The sequence below is a fragment of the Oenanthe melanoleuca genome, chromosome 5 (assembly GCF_029582105.1).
Source record: "Oenanthe melanoleuca isolate GR-GAL-2019-014 chromosome 5, OMel1.0, whole genome shotgun sequence".
Classification (NCBI taxonomy): Eukaryota; Metazoa; Chordata; class Aves; order Passeriformes; family Muscicapidae; genus Oenanthe; species Oenanthe melanoleuca.
Genome location: NC_079339.1, coordinates 12,912,642 through 12,936,320, shown reverse-complemented (window position 1 = coordinate 12,936,320; position 23,679 = coordinate 12,912,642). Strand labels below are relative to the sequence as shown.

The 23,679-nt window shown below is 37.1% G+C and overlaps 1 protein-coding gene across 8 annotated transcripts in view; it reads left to right on the top strand.

Moving 5' to 3' along the window:
- The window catches only part of SOX6 (SRY-box transcription factor 6), a 360,677-nt gene that overhangs the window by 282,142 nt on the left and 54,856 nt on the right, over positions 1-23,679 (top strand). For 6 of the 8 annotated variants that reach the window (XM_056492466.1, XM_056492463.1, XM_056492467.1 and 3 more), the window contains 2 exons: positions 16,958-17,107; positions 20,955-21,135. In XM_056492466.1, the coding sequence (XP_056348441.1) occupies positions 16,958-17,107; positions 20,955-21,135 (331 nt within the window). The remainder of the gene's footprint in view (positions 1-16,957; positions 17,108-20,954; positions 21,136-23,679) is intronic. The other 2 variants (XM_056492469.1, XM_056492470.1) reach the window with 1 other exon arrangement.

Here is a 23,679-nt window from a genome sequence, read left to right as displayed (position 1 = left end):
TGTATGTTTAAAGGGGTATTGTGCTCACAGGCTGGATGGCAGGAGGTTTCCTGCATCTCTTCAGTCTATACCAAGGCAGAAGCTGGAGCCCAAGTGACTGGCAGAGGCTGAGCCCCCAGCATCAACAAGACACTCCTGCTGCCTTAACCACTGGCTGCCCCTGCTGAAAGCCCAGGCTCTATTTTAAAATCATTGTGCTTTGCAAAGCTGCCTCCCTGGGGTATGTATTCACTCAGAAGCCAGTAAGAAGCAAATAAGTTACTGCTGCATTTACTGACAGAGCACCAGAGGCACCAGTACTACAGAGTGCCATCAGGGGATGAGCAGGTTTTTTAAAGCTCTTTTAAAACTGTGGCATCCCTTTGGGGACTAGGCTGACTGTGAGGCATACTCTGAGCTGGCAGTAGGATTCCTTCAGGCTTTCTAGAAATGTGTATGGTGTGTGCCTTACAGGAATTAGCTGCAAGTGAATATGTTTCTGGAATTTTATTATACTTCTGATAACCATAGAGCAAGCTGCTTAATTTGGCTACAAATTACAAACGTGAAGGATTTTTTTCCTGTGATGGTGTTAACATGTTTGGTTGTTTGGGAACTAAGCAGATTAAAGACAAAAATGTCTTTTAAGTTAGGTCTATGCACAAAGGAAAATAATACACACTAGTATTATAATTCCATCCTGACTAATTGCTAGAGAAAAAGAAAATATCTCACCTTTCATCTGAACTAAAAGTTCTGAGAACAAGGGTGGTTTAAATTAGAGCTTCTAGGTGTAAACTGACATACATGTGTGTGCTCAAAGGAAGCAGAAAAATTCTCTTAGAGATGCCTGGGCTGGAAAGATATCATCAGCTGCTTCATTTCTGAGGGTCTTTGATTAGAAGAGCATATGCCCTCCCACTGACCCAGTTCAAAAAAAGAGGGAAATTCAGAGAAGATGAGATAAAACCCCTCAAACCAGTGTGTGGATAATGCTATCACCAAGTTGAAGAGGCTTTAAGGATGGTGAAGCAGGAGCAGTATGGCCTTCAGCACCCTGCTTGTCTAAAATATGTTTGGTCTGTGATGTTTTTAGAATCCATATGATTGAGGAACTAGAAAAGTGTCCTGACTAGAAAGTATTGGATTCATCTGTCTATTCCCAAGGCTCAGCAGGAAGGCTACATATGGCTGGAGGCACACCAGAAGGTTTGCATGTCAGTCCTGAAACAGAGACAGGAGGGAGGAGCATCTTCAGGCACACAAGAAGGAAACACATCGTGCTGAAAATCCAGTATTAAGGAATTATTTGAGACTTAAAAGAATCCTTCACAAAATCTAGTGAAGTGAACAAAATAGGGCACGTGTTTTGGTGTTGGGCAGGAATTATAGCAAAGCATGAAAACAAATGGAAAAGAATTTCAGGTGTAGGAATAGTGAGAGTGTGCTGTCAGGTCCACTGGCATTTTTGGAGGTGAAGTGAGAAATCAAAGAGGCAAAGTCCTTTCAATGCAGTTGAATCATTTGTGCCTCGCTCTAGACACAGAACAAGTCACCAGATTTAACCAGTTTACAGTGTTATTTAATAACACTTCTGAGAACTGTCCAGGGTAATTCATCCAGCACAGGCCCTCTCTTCTGCTGCTGTCTTCAACACCCAGGGCAGGGTTGTTCAGGCCTCATAACCTATTTAACCCAGTCCCAGCACTGCTGCTGAAGTATCATCACACCCACTGCAGCTGAGAGAGCACAGCAATCTTACACCAAATTCACATTTACTGGTGTAAAATACATCACCTTCCAATGAATTTATAATAGTAAGTTCCCAGTTACCTGGTTTTGAGGTGCAAATGTGATTTTTTTTTTTCTTAGATGTAATTTTTATAAGCCCATTTGAATATGTTTTGCATAATTTTGTGTGCACTTCCTATAAGGAAATTATTTAATTTTCCTTGAAGGTGCATGAAAGTCCAAAATGTATGGTAAAAGATCAGTGTGAGCGATCTGCTAAGCAACCTGTAAAGCACAATTATTTCTAATGCTTTAAAATTGTTTTCTGCTTCACAAAGAAAACATTTCACTGTTTTCTGCATTTAAATATACATTTTAACTGTGTTGACTTATCAGGTAAGGCAGCAGGCTGAACAGGGACAAACCATTTTTAATGGTATGTTAATTGAATGGGATGCTAGAGATGCACCTGAGTGACTTTTTTTTTCCCAGATGTGCCCCAGCTGACTGATAAAGCTTCTCCTGATCAGTAGAGCCAGTATATATTTATTATATCCTGTCTTCTGTCCATTTTTGCTAGTAAAAACTGTAGAATGGCTGCGAGCTACCACATGAGCTGTCTCTCTTATAAAAGTAAGAAAACATTGCAGTTTCAAATCCCAAGCAGCACTTTTAGATATTCAGCTCTTAAATGCAGAGTTGCCTCAGCATCTTCTGACAAGGTGGGGATTCAGATGTGGGAATTGAGAGAGGCAGTTTAAACGGGATTCTTCCTTTTTCCTGACTTGCACCCGTTTATTGCGGCGATGGAGTCTCGTTATTCTGTCGTGGGAGCACGTGGGGATTTAATTGTGGAGCTTTTGCCTCTCAGTGAGTGAGTGCTCAGTTTCCTTTTCTGTGTCTGAACAGCTCTGCAAAGGAAATACTGCAATTGTCATGTTATACAATTTCTCCATCTGGATGGTCAGAGTGAATGAACCCACCAGTCTATGCCAGATTTTATGAGATATATCTAGAGAAGGTTTATTGCCCTTTGTTTTTTGGTTTTTTTTTTTTTTTTTCCCATGTCTTGATTTCCTTTTTCTTGCTTATGCCTCAGTTTTCCTGTGTGCCTAGAACCTAGAATGTGTACATTAGAAGCAGCAATTGCACAAGCATCTCCTACAGGATTAGGAGAATAATTATGTTTTTAGGCCCCTTCAGCTAAGATTGTCTGCATTACTGGCAGTCGTACCAGTGACATGGACATGTGCTCACTAGGAAACTCATTCACCAACTCATTTCACACAGCTCAACAAGCAGTTACTCATAATTGCTTGTAATCCTGCTGACATGAGACTGAATGAAACTCCTGACTTTTCTCACAAAGCCCATCTCTGTGTTAACGCTTTTTGAAAGAAATATCAGAAATTCTGGAATGTAAAATTTGATAAGCTTTGATAGCTATCATCCCTTCAGCAAACTTACTGCAATTAATTGCTTTTCAATCATATAATTTTTCTCCCCTTATCAAGGGGGTCCTCCTTCTTTTTACTCTAGCTTTAGTGCAGAAGACATTTCTATAGATACAGAGCATGAAACTATCTGAATTTGTGATGTAGCTGCTTTTCATCTAGACCTCTCACATTTATTGTTAAAAATACTTCATATTAGCAGTAAGGAATAAAACCCAGATTTTTAAGGAAGAGCTTCTGAAAGAATACCAGAAAACACTTTAAATTCTTTTTATGAATAACCTGATTTACAGTGTCACCAGAGAAGGTAATCCTAGGATAGCATAAAGTGAATGAAAAAACCTGTGCTCTGATGCAACCATCTGGCTTTATTTTCATATTTTTCTGATAGATCTGGTTATATTTTACTTTAAGTAAGTACTGCTTATTCACTTTCTTTGGATGTAAGAGCTTTTGTTTGCAGTTACATTTGTAGCTATGCTGTCTGGTCCTTGCTTTCCTAGGTGAGCTTGTTAGTCTGCTACCTTTAGTGCCATCCTCAATTTTTATAAGAAAAAATTTATGCTAAAAAGATGCCAATACCAAATTCTAATAGTAGCAAACAGAAAAAATCATATACAGATTCATCTTTAACGTTTCACACTGTTTTCTTGAAAAACACGATCTGCCGGAAATTTGAAATTACTTTTTCAAGCAAATGCAGTTGTCCTTTGCAGTGACTGGCTTTCTACCAAAGGTATCTAAGCAGGATGTCTCACAGTTATTTCATAAAATAATAAAAAAACGTTGAAGATTTTTTTCAAATTTTCAAGATGCGTAGTACAATATATAGTCTGAGAGAACAACACAGATAAGGCAATTGTGTTCCTTCCTTTGCATGGTAAATAAGAGGAGAATTGTGATTAAAATGTAGCATATCAGTCATTGGACTGCATTAAATGAAGGAATGCAAATCTTTGTGCTTAAGATAAAGGTTTTACTGATGTTTCTTCTGAAGGGGAAATGGCTATAGATCTTTGATGAAGCATTTTTTTCTTGATATTTACAATATTTTGTTAGAACAGTTGATTTATTATTGCCCACATTTATCTTTAATAGGAATAACTGATGGATATATTTAGTTCAAGTGCAAGGTATTGCAGCAGCAGTGGATCCATTTCAGGGGGAGCACAGGGAAGATGGTGACTTGTTCAGGTGCACAGGGGGTGGGAGTGTTTCAATGGAAGGTCTTCCTGGGTCCAGGTGCTCACCTGAGGTGGGACAGGACAGCTGTGAGCTGTGTCCCCAGGCTGGCCAGGGAAAGGGTGAGCTGGGAGGTTCACTGTGACAGTGCAAGGCTCCTGGTTTAGCAGCCTCTCATTAGGTCCTCCTCTAGAGAAAAAATACAGCAGGGAATAAAAGAAGAGCTCTCAGTTTGGGCTTTGATCTTGCTTTCATAAACAACTCAAAGAATTTGCATGGGAGCAGGCAACGACTCCATTATTGTCGCTAGCAAAAATACAAGAGAATAGACACACAAAGTGGAAGAGATGAGAACAGTTAGCACTCCTTTATTCCTTGTCAGAACTTAATCTAGATCAACTAAATTGTTTGCTGTTTTTGTCATGCCTCAAGATAAAATGTCAATGTTTACATACTCCTTTCTTTTAGACAAAAGATGTTATTGTTTTCGAGTTACTATCTATAGGAAATTATAAATATGTAGGAGATGCTTAAGTCTGTCTCATTTTTAAGTTGTGTTTTTGGCTTTTTTTTTTTTTTTTCCTTTTTATAAAGAGCAGTTGCTATAACCACAACAAGCACTTTGTGTTACGTGCTTCTGTGCTTTTCCTTTTCTTACACCGTAAAGAATTGAACCAGAGTGAAGTTAGCAAGATGAGAAGCTAACGAGTTATGGGAAAGTTGCTAAGCATATGCTGTGCATAAAGTGGCTTCTAAAGATGTTTAAATTATTTTTTAATGATCACATTGTCCTTCCTGATGTAGAGTTTTTTAGGGACACATACCTTTCTCTCCCAGCCTCCCTCAGTCCCCTCCTTTGCCGGCCGCCTCCTGTACCCGGCAGGTTGTCCGCCAGCAGATGAGACAGATGTTTGGGCCATACTGGAATGGACCTGGATATTCCTCTTGACATCTGGATGCTGCTGGGCTGGGAAGCCTTCCTGAGGCCGGGAGGCTGGAGGAGCCCTGTGGCAGTAAGCATAGGGTCCTCGCCGCGCTTGAAGCGATTAGTGCACTGGAGCAGCAATAATGCTGAATTATCGCTTGGTTGCGTCCTCCTAAGGAATCCTGGGACAAAGGGATAGCCAAGGAGGAGTATTTACAGTAAAGTCATGTTCAGAAAGACAAGACTAATTGCCATGTGTTAAAAAGCTTGCTTTCAACTGATAGTAAAATTATTATGAATACTTTAGGAAACTTTTTTTTTTTTTTTTTTTTTTTGCAAAGCGGCAAACAAATGGCTTGCACAAAAGGCTCCCTCTTTAATTTAAAATCACTAAGATGAAAAAACGACAATTTCAGCTACTTTCCAATTTCATGCTCTAGTCAAATTGTAGGGAGCAGACAACAAAATGTGACTGAATACATGAAATTGTAGGTAAACTAATGTGCATGCCTACGAGAGACAAAAATGTGAACTTCTAATAGCTGCAGGGAAGAATATTAGGTATGGAAGCTGTCTGACTTATGCATGGACTCTTTATAGTTTCACTTTATCAAGTCGAAAATTCTGCTGCATGTGCTGCTACAGCCTAAATTGTCTGCTGCTGCAGTTTCCTTTATGATGTGTGTTATTTAAACACAATAGACATGGTATATTGCATGGAAATAGGTGTTTAATGTTTAGTGGTTACTGGCTGTTGGATAAAATAGCATTTAGCATGGTTTTCACCCCTCCCTGCTCCCAGTAAATTTTTTATTGTTAAGACCAATAGTTTGAACAAGGGTCCTCCCAAATAGAATACAGTTTTTTGCAGAGTGTGAGGTAATATTTGAAGAAGACCAGTTTGTTGCTCTCATTTAACCTCCAGTATTCTGAAGGGGTTATATTTAATTAACACTGGTGAAAGGCCTGACCTAAGAGGCAACCAAAAGTGATTGAACTGCATTTTCAGATCCAGGCTGTAATCTGTTGGGAAAGGAATAATAATAATAATAATAAAAAAAATTAGAAAGCACCATTTACTGAAATTCTTTCTAACTAAGCTGTATTTCAATGGGCCATTTAATGCTCAGATGGACAAAGGTATTACTTCAGTCATTGAATTGTATCAAACCCTTTCTCAGAGGCCCAGTTTAAAAACTCTACAGGAAAAGTGGCTTAGCATCATATTCTCAGAAGACCAACACTCAGTCTGTTTGGAAAGGGGAAAAAAAAAATAAAAAGAGTGAAATGAGGTGTGACACGGCCGCCAAGTCAGTGAGGATTTTTGCCTCTCCTTCCAGTCAGTGCCTTAGCAAGGGAATTGTTCTTCAGAAAGTAAGAGCTCCATATTGACAGAGAAGGCATTCAATTTCATATATATGTTTTTAAATTTTGTTTTGTTTTGTTTTGTTTTATTTGTGTGCTTTGGTAGCTGTTACTGTGTTCCCCCTGTTGGCTTTTGGCCAACCTTTTGTTCTTTTCTGACCATGGCAGAAATTTAGTTTTCTCTCTAGGGGACTGGGGATCAGTACCTATACTTTACAGGGTTAGATTTTTTAATCAGTGACACTGAAAAAAATTGAAAGTCTGATTTAAATATCACACTCTCTGACACTGTGACATGAGTAGTCACTTTTTTTCAATAGGCACGTTACGTATATTCTATGGTGATATTAAAATATCTAATGTACTGCCTGAACTTTACTTGTGTAAAAATTTCAAGTCATATTTTTGAATTTTTTATTTTCAGAAATTGAAATTTTCTTTCACTATTTTCATGCTGTCTCATGAAAAATTTCCAGCAGCTTTGTAGGTTGATGAGGTGACATTTTATCTTGAAAACTTGTCAAGGTGCTGTAAAACTAATAAACCATCAGCTTTACTTCCTAAGGGGAAACAAACACAATATTACAGAGACAACTGCCAGGTGCCAAATTATGTACATTGTCTTAGCCACTTGCAGTGATTGCTAATTTATTTGAGCTCTAAGCATTATTTCTTGGCTTTGTCCTCAGCCTTACAGTAAATAGGTTTTGAACAGGCAGTTGCTGAGAGATTGTATTTAAATGTCAGAATTCAATGAAATCAAAGCCATCTCAGGGATGATGCCTGCCTGAGAGATGCTGACCCAGGCAGCAGAGCAGGGAGAGCTGTTTTGATGGCCATTTCTAATCCATTGTGTCAAAGCAGGAGCAGGTCAAAAGAACAAGAAATAAAGTTTGCAAATGAAACAGAAGTGATCCTAAGAGCACCTTAATGCACATATGCCTGAAGGCAAGTAAGTTCTTTATTGCACTGGTGCATGTGTTTAAGCCTGTAGCATTTCTCCAAATTTACATGACTGTGACTGAGAGAGACTTTGGGGTTGGATGTCTGTGCTGTCTAGCCATGGAGAGAAAAAGGTGGGGATAGGAAAAAGTGAGTAAGGCTCTAAACATGGGTCTTGCTGCAGGTGTCTTCTCATTCCACATTCTTTCCTTGTGTTTTTGGTGTTTTTTTTTTTTGTTTGTTTGTTTTTTGTTTTTGTTTTTGTTTTTTTTTTTTGTTTGGGTGGGTTGTTTTGGTTTTTGTTTTTATGAGGATTCTTCTAATTGTTTTTCGGTTTGTTTTGGGGTTTTGGCTACTTAGTTAGTTAGTTAGTTTTTCCCCCAGAACATTAGCATGGCCCTTGGGGATGAAAAGTATTACCTGTAATTCCTTTATTTCATAAAGGGCAATGTTAATAACTTTTAACAAAAACCTAGTAAAATGTTAATTTTATCTTCAGTTTGCATTTCCCCTAACATTATAAATTTAAGTAGATATTTTATAGCTGACAATACCTATTCAGGCTCCCACCATATTATGATGAATGAACCCAAACTTAAAATAATAGTGTAGGAACCACAGCATGCAGGAATAGGTCATGGACAAAAAGATCTATCATTTCTTCAGTACACAAGCCAGTGTGGTTTGTTAGTCCATTCATATTTAGAGCAGGACCTTTGTATTTACTATGAGGCTCCTCTATGAAGTAAAGCAAATTTTCTTCTCCAAAAGATGAAGCAAGAAATGTAAAATTATGAAGAATAGATATGTTTTAGCTAATTGTTTTCCTCAGGAGAAGTCTGGGTCTTTGTCACTGACTTATTATACAGATCCTCTTAACATCTGTCCAGCAGACTGTGGACTTTATTAACAGACAAGAGACCCACCAGATTTAGAGCCTGCTGGGTGAGTCTTCATCTTCACAGCTGTGGATTAACTCAGACTTTCCAGAAGAGGACAACCATATGGGATAATTGGTGTCATTGGGTAGCTAAAAAAAATATGAAGAAACAAATGCCGTCCAAACACAATCCACTGTTTTTACAGCCACAATTACCAGTCTGTTTAAGAAATAAGAAAGGCAGCATTACACTAAAAAAAGAAAATCTATTCATATCTGTGTGGGAACCTAATCAGGCTCTTGTTTCCAATGACGATGGCTCCACAGTCGCACCAGGTCTGCAGCAAGAATGCTCCTTTTGTGCGCCGATAATGTGGAAGCGATAAAATTTCCTATAAGAGACATATGTGTTTACATCATGAGATGTGTTATTTGACAAAACGCTTTGTTCTCTGCATATTTTCCACGCAGAGTTTCATGCTGGGTTGTTTGGCTGGAAAGCTTTGATTAGCTAGAATTAGTTGCTGAAGTAAAATAGACACTTTTGTTTTATGAGTCCTCTTGCTGAGCTGTAAATTATAGTAAAACATATAAGGAGTGACAGAAAGAAGTGCTGATTTGAACCTCTGACCCATGATCGGCATAAAAACATAAGATAACTCTTTCAAAGGACTACTGAGAGCCATAAATATTCCATGGTCCACTTAAAGTTAGGCCCTTTTAACAAAATAAAGCTGTTATTTTGCAGTACTACAACAATACGTGCTGCAGTATCTGAAATGTGGAGAGATTCTTTTATTTTCGGTTTGGGCTGGCCATTAGCCACAGCAGGGCAGCAGAAGAGATGAGAGTGATTTTTTTTCTTTTTTTCTGAACCAGTACAAAGAATTTGTGGTCAGTGAAAGGAGTTGTGACTGGCAGACACTCAGTGGTGAAATTAGGCAACTGTTACTTTGCTGTTTGAGATTAAAGCAATACAGGCATGTGTCTCTCCTAAGCAGGCAGGAACTGAGAGGAATTTAGGGCCACATAAAAATTTCCTTTGACATAATATACAATAACAACTGACAGACACTGAAATGACTGGTGTTAATAGTTAAAAAAAAAAAAAACAACAACAAAAAACCCCAAACAACAAACTAGCCAAAAGCTCTGAAGTGAATGAATATGAATAACAGGTAAAATAATTATTTAGATAAGAAAGAATGTTTTTCAATGCACAGATGAATGTAAAGGGAAAACTGAACGCCTCTGATTCTGCCTGTGACTACAAAATGTATTATTTGTATTTTCACAGATCCAGTTAGTTTGTTTGCACATATTGGGTTTTAATAAATCGGAGAGCGCATTAGTCAGCAAGCGCACAAATAATCACGGCAACAATCTTTGTTATTATGGCATTAGTTATGATAATTCATTAGCAGCCTGTTTGTGCTGCACCTCAGTGCCTTTTTGCAGAGGTGTTTGGTGTATCAGGGGAAGATGCAGGGAATACTCACACTCTAATGCTGAGCAGGCTCTGCAGGAGAGGGATCTGTGAGTGTTTAAAATCAGAACGTTGTGTCCACCATGGACACGTTGGACACGAGAGAGCAGGGGAAGAAAAAGTGGTGCTGTTATATCTTTATGGCACTTGGATTCTGTAAAGAAACAGAAGGATGCTCAATAATTATTGCTTCTTATTTATCATGCTTCTAAATTAGACACTTTCCCCCTAAATTTTATTCCAATTTCGTGTAGCTGTTCTTGATCAATGCCCTTTCAAATATACCCATGTAGAGCCAAAAAAGTCTGTTATTCAGCATAAAATTCTGAGTTAAGATGATGCATACTTTTTGGTTCTTAAATACTAAGCTGTTTGTTATCTGTGTGGTGGCACATGTGAAAATTAGAGTCTGGCCCACAGTCCTAAAAGGTCTGTAAAACTCACCTGATTTTGCTTTGTTAGCATTTTTCTTAGAAAACCGAGGAAATGCTTCCAAGACATCTAAATTTCATCATCATAAATTTATAAAATACACTTTTTAAGCAGATAACAGGAACAAAAGGAAATATACACTTTTGACATAAAATATTCTGTCTTGAAGGGATCTTGTGTTTTTTCAGCAAAAGCTTTGGTTTTCTCAAGATTTAGATTTTTAAATTCAACCAAGTGTTGCTTTCATGTATATGCACAATTCCTTTACAATTTTCTGTTCACCTTTCCTTCTCTTCCTCCTCTTCCTGCACCTCCTTTTGTGTGGGGGGGCTCTGCCAGGGCACAGATGCTGAGCCTGGGAAGGTGTTTTTCTGGTGATGGCATCTAGCTCCTTGGCAGACTCCACAGGCTGTGGCTGCCTTCGAGCTGCCCCTGGCTTTGTCACATGGTTAAGCTGCTGATGGGTTACTTAGGCTGTCTTGTGATGCTGGATGTTGTTTTCTGTTAGGCTACCTTTCATTCTGAGCAGCTACATGGGAAGAATCTTTAAAAAAAGAGAAGAGCGACTCTTTTGGGTGGTGGGGATTTTTTTTTATTTTTAAGATATATATACATAAGCTTATAATCCCATTCCTTGCCTTGGTGGTCTAGTAAGGCAATTGACTGCAGTGTTAGTCACAACATATTTGGTGCAAAAGACACGTCAATACAAAAAAAAAAAAAGTATTTATATACAAAAATGGGAAGGAATGAGTACAATTAACATTATTTTAGAAGCAGTTCTTGCACTTAGATTAATACGTGTCTGAAATTTTGGAGTAGGATATTCAAGCTTTTACACTGCTTTCTGAAAATGTTGCCTTTCCTGAAGTGCTGAGGGTTATACCAGTGACTCTGGGCTCAGGTCAGCACTTAAACTTTATTTCCATAGTTATTATCTGTGACACCCACAACATGGGTGTGAACACTAATCTGTTCTTCCTCCAAACAAAAGAAAAACTTTTTCAAACTGAAACTGTCTTTCCTTTAATCTGTTTGACATTAAATTTTTTTTCAAGCAGCACTACACCAATAATTAAAAACAGGCAGTCCCACTGAAGGTGGGATTGTTTTGTTTGCAGTAGCTTCCTTTCAGAAATGTGGGCTGGAAATGGTAAAGATGTTGCTGGTTTGGTGAACTTGTAAAAACCCTTTGTCATCAGATAGTTCTAAGTATTATTATTGCATGCTATGTACTCAGAAGGAAAATGCTGGTATTATAGCTTTGCAACACTACTTACTAAATATACTAGGGAAAAAATAACTGCATTACCTCTTGTAGTGCAGGATTTCAACAGCACTTGCAGTCACTCCTTAGAGTTTTTCATCTTTAGAAACCAAATTACTCATTGTCTAAATAGCTGAACTTTCATCTCTATAAATAAGATATTTCAGCTTTGCACAATTCATTTAAAATGCTGACAAATAAGGATTCTCACTTGATTCTCAGTAGCTTTATTGTTCAGTTTCATTTACTGTAGCAAATGTATTTGTTGAAGATGTAACATAGGGCTTCCATTTTTAGTAATGAGAGACTTCAGAATTAATCAGGGTTCATAAAATTTAGCATTTTTCCCCAAGGAAAAAAAAAAAAAAAGGGTGAAAGTTTCTAGAACAGATCTTTCTACTTCAAGCAAGCCACCTTCTACTGAAAATCTTTGAGATGCATCTTCCAAGTGCACCCATTGCAATTTATTGTGCTGGGCCAGCCCTCATCACCCACACTTTGATTATCTGCTCCACTGAGTATTGCAGCCACTCTTTTTTTTTATCCCCATATTTCACACATGGCTTTCCTATGGTTTCTTCAGAATTCTGCTGCAAAAATAACATCTAAATTCTATCCCCACAGCTGTGACCAAATGCTCCCTCACCACAGAGTCAGCTGAAATTCTCCAGCCCTTCCCTTCTTTTCCTGTATATATGAGTGCAACTGGTCTCTCCATTTTTTTTCCTGAGACTGTACATCTAAAGAAGCTCCCTCTCACTTACTCCTTATTGAAGTATCTTCTCAAAACCAATTTTTCTCCAGAGTCTGTCCTTGACAAGCCCCTGGTAAAAGGGTTATGATGTGGATGTGGCACTTTGGTTTAGTGGTGAACATGGCAGGGCAAGGCTGATGGTTGGAATTGATGATCTCAGAGGTTGCTTCAGTGTTAGTGATTCTATGAATTTGTGGCACATTCTGTTTTCTTCACCATGTACCACTTCTATAACATTTAATTCTCAAAATTCTTTACTCTTATTTATTCTTTTAGACACAGATGATGCAGCCTAAGACATAAGTATGAATATTCCTGCTGCAAAAAGAAGGAAAAACTTCTGGTGCATAGAAAGCTTTGCTCTGTTCTTATTTGCCATGCTGAGTGTCATTCAGCAGAGAATGTGTCCAGAAATGTCACAGACTTATGTGCAAGAGAAAAATCATAGGGAAAAGGACTTGAGCCAGTGAAAGAGTTTTGATTATTGAAAACTAGCTGAAAAAAATAGATGAAAAAATGTTTGAGAGGAACATGTTTGAGATGAAAAACTTTTGAAAGTAATGTGTGAGCCTAAGGCCTTTGTCTTCTGGCAAGGCATGAATAGAATACTGGCAGTGAAGGCAATTATGCTTCTGTCTTATGAAATTATCTCACAGAGACATTTTGAAATTTAGATGGCATTAGAAAAGGTTTTACCATTTGGATCAGTCAAGATGGTCTGTTATTAGTTCATAGCTTTTTAGATAAATTCTAGATCGTGGATGATGCTTTTTATAAGAAAAGTGAAATTGAAATAATTCATCAGATTCTGTAGGCAATTTCTGTGGCAGGAAACACCATCACCATCACAACAGGATTATTATTTTGGTTTGTTATTCAAGTCTTCTTGACTGGTTGTAGCTCTAAGCTCTATCAAAGGCTTTGTGTGAACTCTGCCATTCCCAGGTAAAAAAATCAGTGTGTGCTTGTGCAGTTCTGTACACATGCTGAGTACAGCACTCTGCTTTTTGTTGGAATTTTTTTTAGATGGATGGACATCATTCAGATTCATAGTGACCTCCAACTTTCATAAATTCCCCTCAGATTTTTAGTTGATTACAGCTGGAATAGAGTTTTAGTAACAGGTTCTTAAGTCTGTGAGCCTGTGAAATCATAGGTGCTTAAATGTGAGGCTTGACTTGCCATTGCCCTGAGCCTTGTGGAATTTCAAAATCCCACCCTTGGGTGTCAAATCTGACATTAGAATAAGCCTGGTCCTGAAAACTGCAAAGCTGCATCCTTGTTTATATACCTTAAGTGAGCTGGACTTAAAAATTTTTAACTATTTCAGGAGGACTGAGAAATTCAAAATCAGCATTACTTTTATTTAGATGCTGGGAACTGGATAGTAAGAATCTAACTTTGCAACCTCTGAGAAAAAAAATAAAAACTATGCTAATACATTTTAAGGCTTCTTAAAACAATCATGAATACTTGATGTTTCTTAATATCTAATTTGTAATCAAGAGCCTGAGTCAGTGGTTAGCATTATAAAATGCTCTTCTCTTTATGTAATAGACATAGATCAAAAATAAGATGTTTCACTGTTTAAGGCATTTTAATTTTTTAACTTGTGAAATAGTTTGTAGGTAAGAATTTCAGTTGAAAAAATTCAATTGAAAATTTTGCTTTAAAAACCAACAGTCAACATTCATTCAATGTTTGGGTTTTATTCCTCTCCTCAGTCTTGCAAATAAAAGCTTCACAATCTGACCATCTCAATGTGAGGTCCTAAATTGCCATTTTAAGCCACAGCAGTGGTATTTGCAAAAATATCCTTTTTTTTTTTTTTTCACTGCAATGGTGGCAAGCACATATTTCTCCACACTGGCTAGCTCCCCATGCAAACTGGTATTTAAAACTTATACAGCTTTCCAGTCCACACAGCAATGTTGCTAGTGCTGGTGTGAATTCTTGCAGTATTTCTCCTTGCTTGTAGAACAGCTTTGTTTTAAGCAAAGCAGAAAGCCAATTGCTGTTACTTATTTATACATTTGCTGCTATATTTTAAAATAAATTTACAGAAATGCCAGGGTAAAGCCAGTACTAAGACCTTGGAATAACCCAGTCATGATTTATATACACATACTGATATATAAATGATAAAATTTCTTTTATTCTCTCTTCCCTTAGGAACATTTCTCCCTGACAGGACTTGCAGTGCAGCCAATACAGCCCTCAACACCCTGGGGGGGGAGTGGTGAAAAATTCTAATTTTATTCTAGTTTTCCTGTTTGCACTTCCAAAATCAATCAGTTTCCTAGATAGTGACTAGAACAGCCCACTTTTTTTGATGTTAAATCTCAACATGCTGTGGGTGTTTCTATTGCTGGTCCTGGTGGGACCCAGGTGACCAGCAAGTCCTGCTCTACAAATCAGAATAAATAAATTCTTCTGCCAAGTTTGGTGGCTTTATTTTTTTTTATTTTTTTAATTTTTTTTTTTTTTTTTTTTTTTTTTTTTTTTTTTTTTTTTTCTGGCTTGTGAAGGTAACATCTCCCTGTCTCTATTTTGATTCTTGAGTTTTTCCATCTTATTTTCTCCCCCATCCTGCTGAAGTGGAAGAGAAGGCTGGCAGCCAGCCTAGGTCAAACCACCACACTATTTTAGTTGCCACAATTGACAATCAAGTTTTATCTTTTATAAAAAAAATGGAATACTGTAGAAAGAATAACTTATACCCCACATTCTTGTGCCCTGATGGCTTACCTGAGAAGGAAATTATTTTCAACTGTAATTGAAAAATCCAAGTTTATTTTTACACAGAATTTCTTTCAAACTCTTGAAAGTGCAACACACAGTACTGTACAAAAGTTTTAGTCTTCTTTAATAAGGTACAAGTAATCTTCAGATAGTTGAAGAAGTTAAATTGTTTAAAAAGAAAGGAAAGTATTTATAGGCAAACAGACAGAATTTTGAGAAAGCCTTTATAATTGTTGGATTTTGTCTTTAAATTGCATTCAAGTTTATTGTGCTATCTCTTTCATAGTGCAGTGCCTGATTATTCCTGAGCTGATTTCAAAAGTTTGTGAAATGTGCTTTTGACTCTCATTTAAGCAGATCATCCTATTAAGCAAGCAAAGGTTGACCCTGAGAATATTCTAAAAGGGATAATATCGCATTAGTAGGGGAAAAAAACCCACCTACTGTTGTATGAAAGGCTTCATTTTCATTCTCCAGGATGTCACAAATAGCTGGGAATTTTTTTTTCTATTTTTCAATCTTTTTTCCCTCTAACATAGGAAAGAAACCTGATACCTTAGCCAAAAATATTTAAACACCACTACTTTCAAAACACTGATCTGTGATCCTTTTGTAGTTCCTGTGTGGTACTGGGAAGGGGTGGGAAGAAAGAAACAAACACTAGTTTTCATTTGTCACCCTGAGCTGTGGCTCTGCCCCTCCCTCCCACGTTTGTCTCGCCACTGAGTCACTGAACTTCCAGCATTGTGAAACTTTCATTTCTGTGGAGCCTTGTTACACCAGAAAAATTGTTCCAAAGAAAGCAACAATTATGACATAAGCACATCTGGCTCTAGCAAATTATTCTTTATTAAGCTTTCATTTAATTACATGTGCTGAAAGGTCTGCTTTTGATTACTGTAATTTTTTTTATTTGTCCATCTGAATGATAGTAATGTTGGAAATTACATACAAACCACCTGGCTTTTTTTCTCACTAATAAGGCAAAGTTTATGTAGATCTATGTGTAGGAGAGGGATTAGGATCTTCCTTGTTCATGGCAGAAGAATTATTCATGACTCTTAATTCAAGGTGAGGCTTTAAGTTTGGTCACTGGAAAGAAATTGGACCAAATTGGGTTTGTTCAGTAAACACTTTTTATTGGTTGGGATTGTTTATTTAAATATAAAAGTCGTAGGTTTCAGTTAAACTTTTTAAAAGTTCCACTAGAATTTTTTTTTTTTTTTTTTTTTGTGCTTCCATCACTACTTACAGGAACTTTTAAGGCCTAGATTCATTATTAGTATTTGTAGAAGATATATCACTGTACAGAGAGATGGAGACATACCTTTTTGGCCATTTTAATTTCTCCTTTTGGTAGGAAACTGTTCTTGTGGCAGCTCCCAGTGAAGTTTCTGGAGTTAGTGGTTAATTTCTTACTAAGAACACAAAGACCTGGATTATTATTGTTTCTGACAGAGGCTTATACCTCCTTTTCATAAACAGACTTATAATTTTACCAACTTTGTTTTCAATATTCAGGCACAGTGTAATTTTTTGCTCAACACCATGACCATTATTAGCAAGAAGGAAAAAAAAAAAAAAAATCAAGAAAAATCAGCAAAAGTCAAATGAGGAAAAAAGATATTGGTGTTTGGGAGTTTTCCAGACTTTGTTTTTTCTCTTTCTGCAAATAGCAGGAAGGGAAGCCACAAACAAGAGCTGAAAAAGAACTTTTAAGAGAAGACATACCAGTGGGAAAAAAAAAAAAAAAGTCTTTTTACAGCTTTTATCTTTAGGAATATTGTAGGAATATATGTATATCTTCTTGTCTTCCAGCAACTGTATGCAGCTCAGCTGGCAAGCATGCAAGTTTCTCCTGGAGCCAAAATGCCATCTACTCCACAGCCACCAAATACAACAGGGGCACTTTCACCCACTGGGATGAAAAATGAGAAGAGAGGGACCAGCCCGGTAACTCAAGTTAAGGTATTTTTCAGTAAAGAAAAGAGCTGGTGTTTGAGGAGGGCAGTAAAAGCAAATGATCTCTGTAATTGTTTTGTGATTGGAAGCTGAACCACTGTACAGTTCTTCAATATTCAGATAAAAAGTTCCATTTTAGTGCTGTATTATCAGTAGAGAGAGGGGAAGTGAAAGCGTTCACTTGTTTCCAAAAATGCCAGGCATCCCTCTTCTACCAGAGGCAGCACAACAGATTCATCAGTAAAATGTGATATTTTCAAGATTTCAGTTTGTAATCTGCTAACACACATAAATGGCATCCATTTCATGAATTGTTTCACATTGAACTCTTGAATATCTTAAAATGTGGCGCTGGCTTATATTGTTAGGGTAAGAGAGAGGCTGTAGAGCTTCTAATTATTTTACAAACCTCTTAGCTGTACTTAATTCTACAATTTTGGAACAGCCTCCTGTGAAAACAATATGTAAGTCAGGGCTCTGGGGAAAACATTGTGTGGCTGCAGATTGATTTGACTTTTGCTGATTTCACACAGCTGCTGACAACCACGCTGCTCCTCGCTGCTTTTGCACTCGTGCCTGCTTATTCTCCCCAGCTTGGGACCAGGCAGCTCCAGCATGGCATTAGCCAGGAGCCTGGAATGGGTGCTGTGCTCCCTGTGAAACCCCTGGAGCAGCCTTTGGGTCTTTGGGACTGCCTGGTGCTTTCCCAGGGGTTTCATGAGGATCAAAAACATGCTAAGCAGCAATTTACTCCAAACTGTAAAAAAAAAATAAATTGAAAATCAATGTTCAGATTTTTTTACCCATTTGAATGCTAGAGGTATAAATGCTGAGCAGTTAAAATAAATCTAAAGGTGGCATCTAGTGCCTTTGTGGGGAGAGAGAGGATATGTTGGGGTTTTTTTGCTGGCTGCTAACACCTTACAGGCAAACACTCCTTAGCTTCTGAGCAGCCTGAGAAGATTTTACTCACTTGAGGTAGTGGTTTCTCTTCCCCCACCACCATATTTTTGACGTGAGAGTAAAATATCATTTGTTTTTTCATTATCATCAATCATCATGCTAAAGTGTGGGGGAGTAGATATTTCTGCCTGGGCTGATAAATTTCCATGACACTTCTTTGCTAGGCTGAGAGTACTAATAAATAAAAACTATTCCATTATGGCCAGATCTAACATTTATTTAGCAAAGCATTCACTTTACTTAGCTGGAGATGTGTATTAGTCTAATATTTTACCTCTTGTAATCCGAGGCCAGGTTGGAGAGCAGTCAGGGAAATTTACCGCAGACGCAGAGTTTGCTCCGGTCAATCCAGGAGCCACCAAAAGCAAAGAACAACTCTTCCAGCAAAGTTGCCACAGTGTAGTGACACCTAACACCAGTGATTTATGGCACTGAGAATATACCACTGACTACTGTAATGTGAAAAAGTAATTCTGGGAGCGAGCGAGCCAAATGGACCTACACCAAACCAAACCTTTGCTGCATGAATCAAATTTTCCCTGGTTAAATTCAAGCACATATCTGCTTGAACCAAGGCCAAGACTCTTCCAGGTTTGTGGCCAGCTGAGTCCTATTACAAAACTGACCACATGCAAATTCCTGGGGGTTTCCCTATATAATGTAACTTGAATGGACTAAAGTATATGTTAATAAAATTGAAGTCTTTTTATGATTATTTTTATTAAGCACACTACTGCATTCAGAATGTTAAAGATGAGCTGCAAGTGCTTTGTGTGGACAAATACCAATAGCTAATGAAGAAATTATTAGTATGAAGGCAGTACCTATATTCAGTCTCTGCAGATTGTTATCTTTGTTAGCTGTGACAGTTTTGATGGTCATGCATTGCTTAACAAATCCTTTATATTTTCTGTTTTTAAGTAGTTTGTATAAACTACATGCATTATTTATAGAACTAGTGCAATTCTTTTATAGAAGTCAGATCTTTCAAGAAGTAATGATAGGTTTTCCCTAAGTCAGTGACCAGAATGTTTTCCAGTTTTTGGTTGCCTTGCAGAAATCACAGTGCTGTCCATGTAATACAAACAAACAAGTTCTGGTAGTGTTTAGAGTTCTTTCATTATCATATCAGTACTAGATGGAACAGTATTTAAAAATTGAACACTAGAACAGATTCATATGTGCATGTGTCCACAGTACCTAGCCTGGCAAGCTTCATGGTCTGAATGGGGCTCTGAACTCTTGGGAAAGTTTGTGGAAGCCACTTTGTGCCTGTGCAAGGAAAGAGGTCACCTCTAAGCGTGGCCAAAAAGCACCAAAATGGACTCAGATCCTTGTTCCTTTGAGCTTGTGCTCCCACCTGGACCCTGAAAGGGTGTGGAGGTTTGTGCACACTCCAAGGCCAGGAAGAATGGAAATGTCATGTTGTTTTATGGTGAAAGTTTAAAGCTGATGATATGATGGCATTATAAATACCTGTTTGTTACTTTCTCCTGTTTAATGCGTTCTGTGTGACCAGATGTATTCTGCTAAATCACTGCTTGACAGTAAGGAGAATGGAAAAGATGAGATAATGTGATGTATTATTGTATTTTGACATAATTCTAAGCTCCAAAGTGATCAGTGCAGTGTTTTAAAATATGAACAATCTCTTACATCCAGCATAATTCTGTTCTGGGCATGTTTTAAATGAGAGATCTGTCTTACTAGGCTCTTTAATGACAGAAAATCACCATTTCACAGTTTTCCAAGTGCTCTGTCTTGCTTAATGTATTAAGTGGAAGGAGCAAGCTCAAAGAATGGGAGGAAGGTCGCACTGCAAATGTTTATACTTATCAAAGAAATTAATTGCTTGAATAAGTCTTCTTCAAAAAGTTGAGATATTTTTAAATGGACCTATTCTACAGCACAGAAGCAAGACATATGTCAGAGACAGTTTCTTCCACAGTTGCAAGTGAAAAGTATCAAATCATGTAAAGGTGCTGATACTAGATTTACACACCCTTAAAAAATGTTCCTTGTCCTAATGAAAATAAAATATACAGATATTCTAAAGGTTAAATGCAGCAGAAATAAGTACAGAATACAGGAGTAATACAGAAGCATCAAACAAGCAGCAGAAAGCAGTTATGTGGAAAATAGTTTCGATTTTTGCATAAATCTGCCAAAAACTTGGCATTTTAATAGTAAAATATCGTAAAGTTAAAAAAATTAAATAGTAGAAAATAAAAAAAATATTTTAAAGTGCATGGCATGTAGTCACTACCCTGACAATAGAGGAATTTGAATTCTGTGAAATTCTTTTCTCCTGTTATGAGGAACAGCATAGATTATTTCACTAAACAAAACATGCACTCTGAATTAGATGCATGGAATGTATAAGCTAGCAGCAGCTCTAAATGTGGGCCAAAGAGCTGTCAGGATTTCCAAATGATTCTTTCATAGTAGTGCTTCTGATTCCTTTATTTCTAATACATTTAAAAATAAGCTACATAACTTATTTTTATGGTGCCAGGAACTTTTCGAATAGAACCAGTGTAAAAGCATTACCGAGCTGCTGGAAATTTTAAATAATTCTTTGTAAATGCCCTAGGTTAATTTAGATCTCTGAAAACACATTAGGAAATTAAGCTGTAATGTGAGCTAATTCAAATTTTAATTTGGCAAAAAGAATGATCCAGTCACATAGTTAATGTAAATAAGAAGCATAACACAGAGAAATTAATGAGGTTTCCTTTCGTTGAATCTTAAAGGAGGCAGATAATTAGCTTCTTTTGTTATTATTGCTGCAGAATGTGGTATTGTCTTCGAGGTGTAAAGCAACTGCTGCTTGCAAAGTGATGCCTTCATTTGTCTTTTCCTAATGGTTATTTACATTAAACTCTCGCAGGATGAAGCAGCTCAGCCACTGAATCTCTCAGCCCGACCCAAAACAGCTGAACCTGTCAAATCCCCAACATCTCCAACACAGAATCTCTTCCCTGCCAGCAAAAGCAGTCCGGTGACAGTGACAAACAAGAGTGGCATCCCCAGCCCGCTCAGTGGGTCCCTGGGAAGAGGATCCTCTTTAGGTAACTGCTCTGCCCTGGGGAAAGCAGAAAATAGGCACCTTTTCCACATGGAGCTCCAGCCTGAGCACACTTAGTTCTGGATTAAGTAGTCACTTGGGTGTGCATTTCTGTTTAAAATGGAAAAAAATAAAAATTACAGTGATGCTTTTCAAAGTTTTACAAGAGTATCCAAAGAGACGTATCAGTGTGTGACAAACACAGGAAAGAAATATTTAATGTAGGGAATGCATACAAATACACTCAGAAGTAAATAAAGATAGATGTATAAAACTTGTAAAACAGGTTTGTGTGAATATCTCTCCTAAAGGCATCTACTGGGTGTATACACACAAAGTTGACTTTTAAATTTTGACTTCTCGTTCAAAAAAAAGAAAAAAAAAACTTTGCATGCCCATAGAGCCTCACCAGATACTAAATAGATTTTTTTTTTTTTTTAATAAAGATGGAAAGGCATCATTCCAGCCCTTTTATGTTATTATTTGATCATGTTTTTACTATTTGATCATAGTTTTGTTATTTTTTCACCCATCTGTCAAGATTTTGTTGATTCATACGGTTTCAAGGAGGGAATTTTTGACCTGTGTTCAAGATTCTTTAAGCTTATTAAGTGATGAAACAAAATTGATCTGAAAACTATGTATGAAGACTACTTTAACCAGTCAAGAAACAGAATCAAGAGCTGCAAAATGTAGATGATCAGCCCTAAAGTTCAAATAGTAAATTTTAACAGTGACTAAATACTTACTACAGACCACTTATTCACAATCTGTAGCTCAAGTGTACTTGTAAAATATATAGAAACACTTGTGAATAATGAATAGATATGTTAAATACATATATTAAATATATAAAAATTATGGGTTTTTTCCATTCCCAAGCACTTGGGAACATCATGATCTTGGAAAGATATTTTCTGCAACTATCTAGATGCTCTACCTGTCAATTTATTTGCAACTATCATTGCACTGTCTTACATTAAAAAATAAAATATCAATCTGAAGTCATAGACCATTCAAGAGAAAGGAACACAGAAGACAAATAGTGCCTAAGGTATAAATATTTTTCCATGTAAAGTCATAAAAAATTTTTGTCTCTGTCCTTAAGTATAAAAAAGACAGGGAGACATTACCAAAAAATCAGCAAGCCTTGTAGGAGCTTTTGCTACATTCCAAAATAAATGTAGATGGTGATGAATCTAAATCTTTTTAAAAATCAGACAAATATGGTTCCCAGCTTCTTTAGGGTCCTGAATGGGACTTAGTGGCTGAAATGGCTCAGAATGTTGCAAACTTTCCTCAGCAAGAACGAGGGTTTTCTTATAATATATGATTTTTTTATTTTGGAGGGGAGAGTTTCATTCAGATAGAAACGTCACCAGACCTATCCCTTGATGGGATGGGATAAAAACATCACAGTCCTAATCCCTTCTTACTTAGGCCATAGTGTTAAATTAAGCATTTGGTTAGCAGGATAAAATATGAGAAACCCCTAACCATTTTTATTTTAAAATAATTCAGGGTCCTTCGAGGTTGAATTTGCTGTATTGTAATCAGCTGAAATTCAGTGAAATGAAAAGAATACAAGAATTTTCTTTGAAGTTTAATCCCAAATCTTAGCCTGTTTAGGGGTTTTTGGTCATTGTTTTGGATTTTTGGTGGTATTTAATTTTTTTTTTTTTTTTTTTTTTAGTACAGAATTCTAGCAAATTCAGAGCTTTTATAAAATGCATTTGCTGGTCAGGCAGATGTACAGGTCACACACAAACTGTGATTACCCAAAATTCCCAAGCTAGAATATATATGCACCAATTTATCCATGTGCAGTATAAAGAATACTTCCATGTAGGAGGAAGTGGATAAAAGTTTTATCACAGCAACAACAAAAAAAGAAACAGTCACAAAATAATTGCTGTCTTTTTCTCTCAAATCTAAAACTATATCTGGGGTTCTTCTCTTCATGAAAGCATTGTAAGATGTAACAGCAATGCTTACCTGAGTTTGATGCCTGTTTAAAAATTTCTTCCTGTTCAGAGTGATAAAAAGAAAACTGTTTTTTTTCTCTGCTGATTTAGAGATTTATACTCATGTTATGGTGATAATGACCTTTGTCCCCAAAAAGTAAATGTGAGTTCTCTTTCTGAAATGGAAATCCAGACGTCTAGAGTGATGGTTCTCTCTATAAAGAAAGTCTAAGAACAGACATGGAGTTTCATGGCTTAATTAGATTTTTTTCCCCTTTGTTATTTTCATTAATTATTTTAAATACCTTAAAAAGTTTTCAGTTTCAGCTTCAGAATACTATTGTTTTAAACACATATTTAAATTTGAGCCTATGGGTATGCTCAGATAGCTCCATATTAGACTACCTCAAGGCCTCAATGGTTGTATTTCTAACAGAAAAGCTTTGTATGAGTTAATTAATCACTTCAGTAGAGTAATTCAAGCAGACAACAATTGCCACTCCTCCTGCAGATGTTGGCTGGGTGCAGCTCTAAGGGTGTGAGAGCAGAGTTCTTACCCTGAGTTCCAGTTGAGACAATTACCT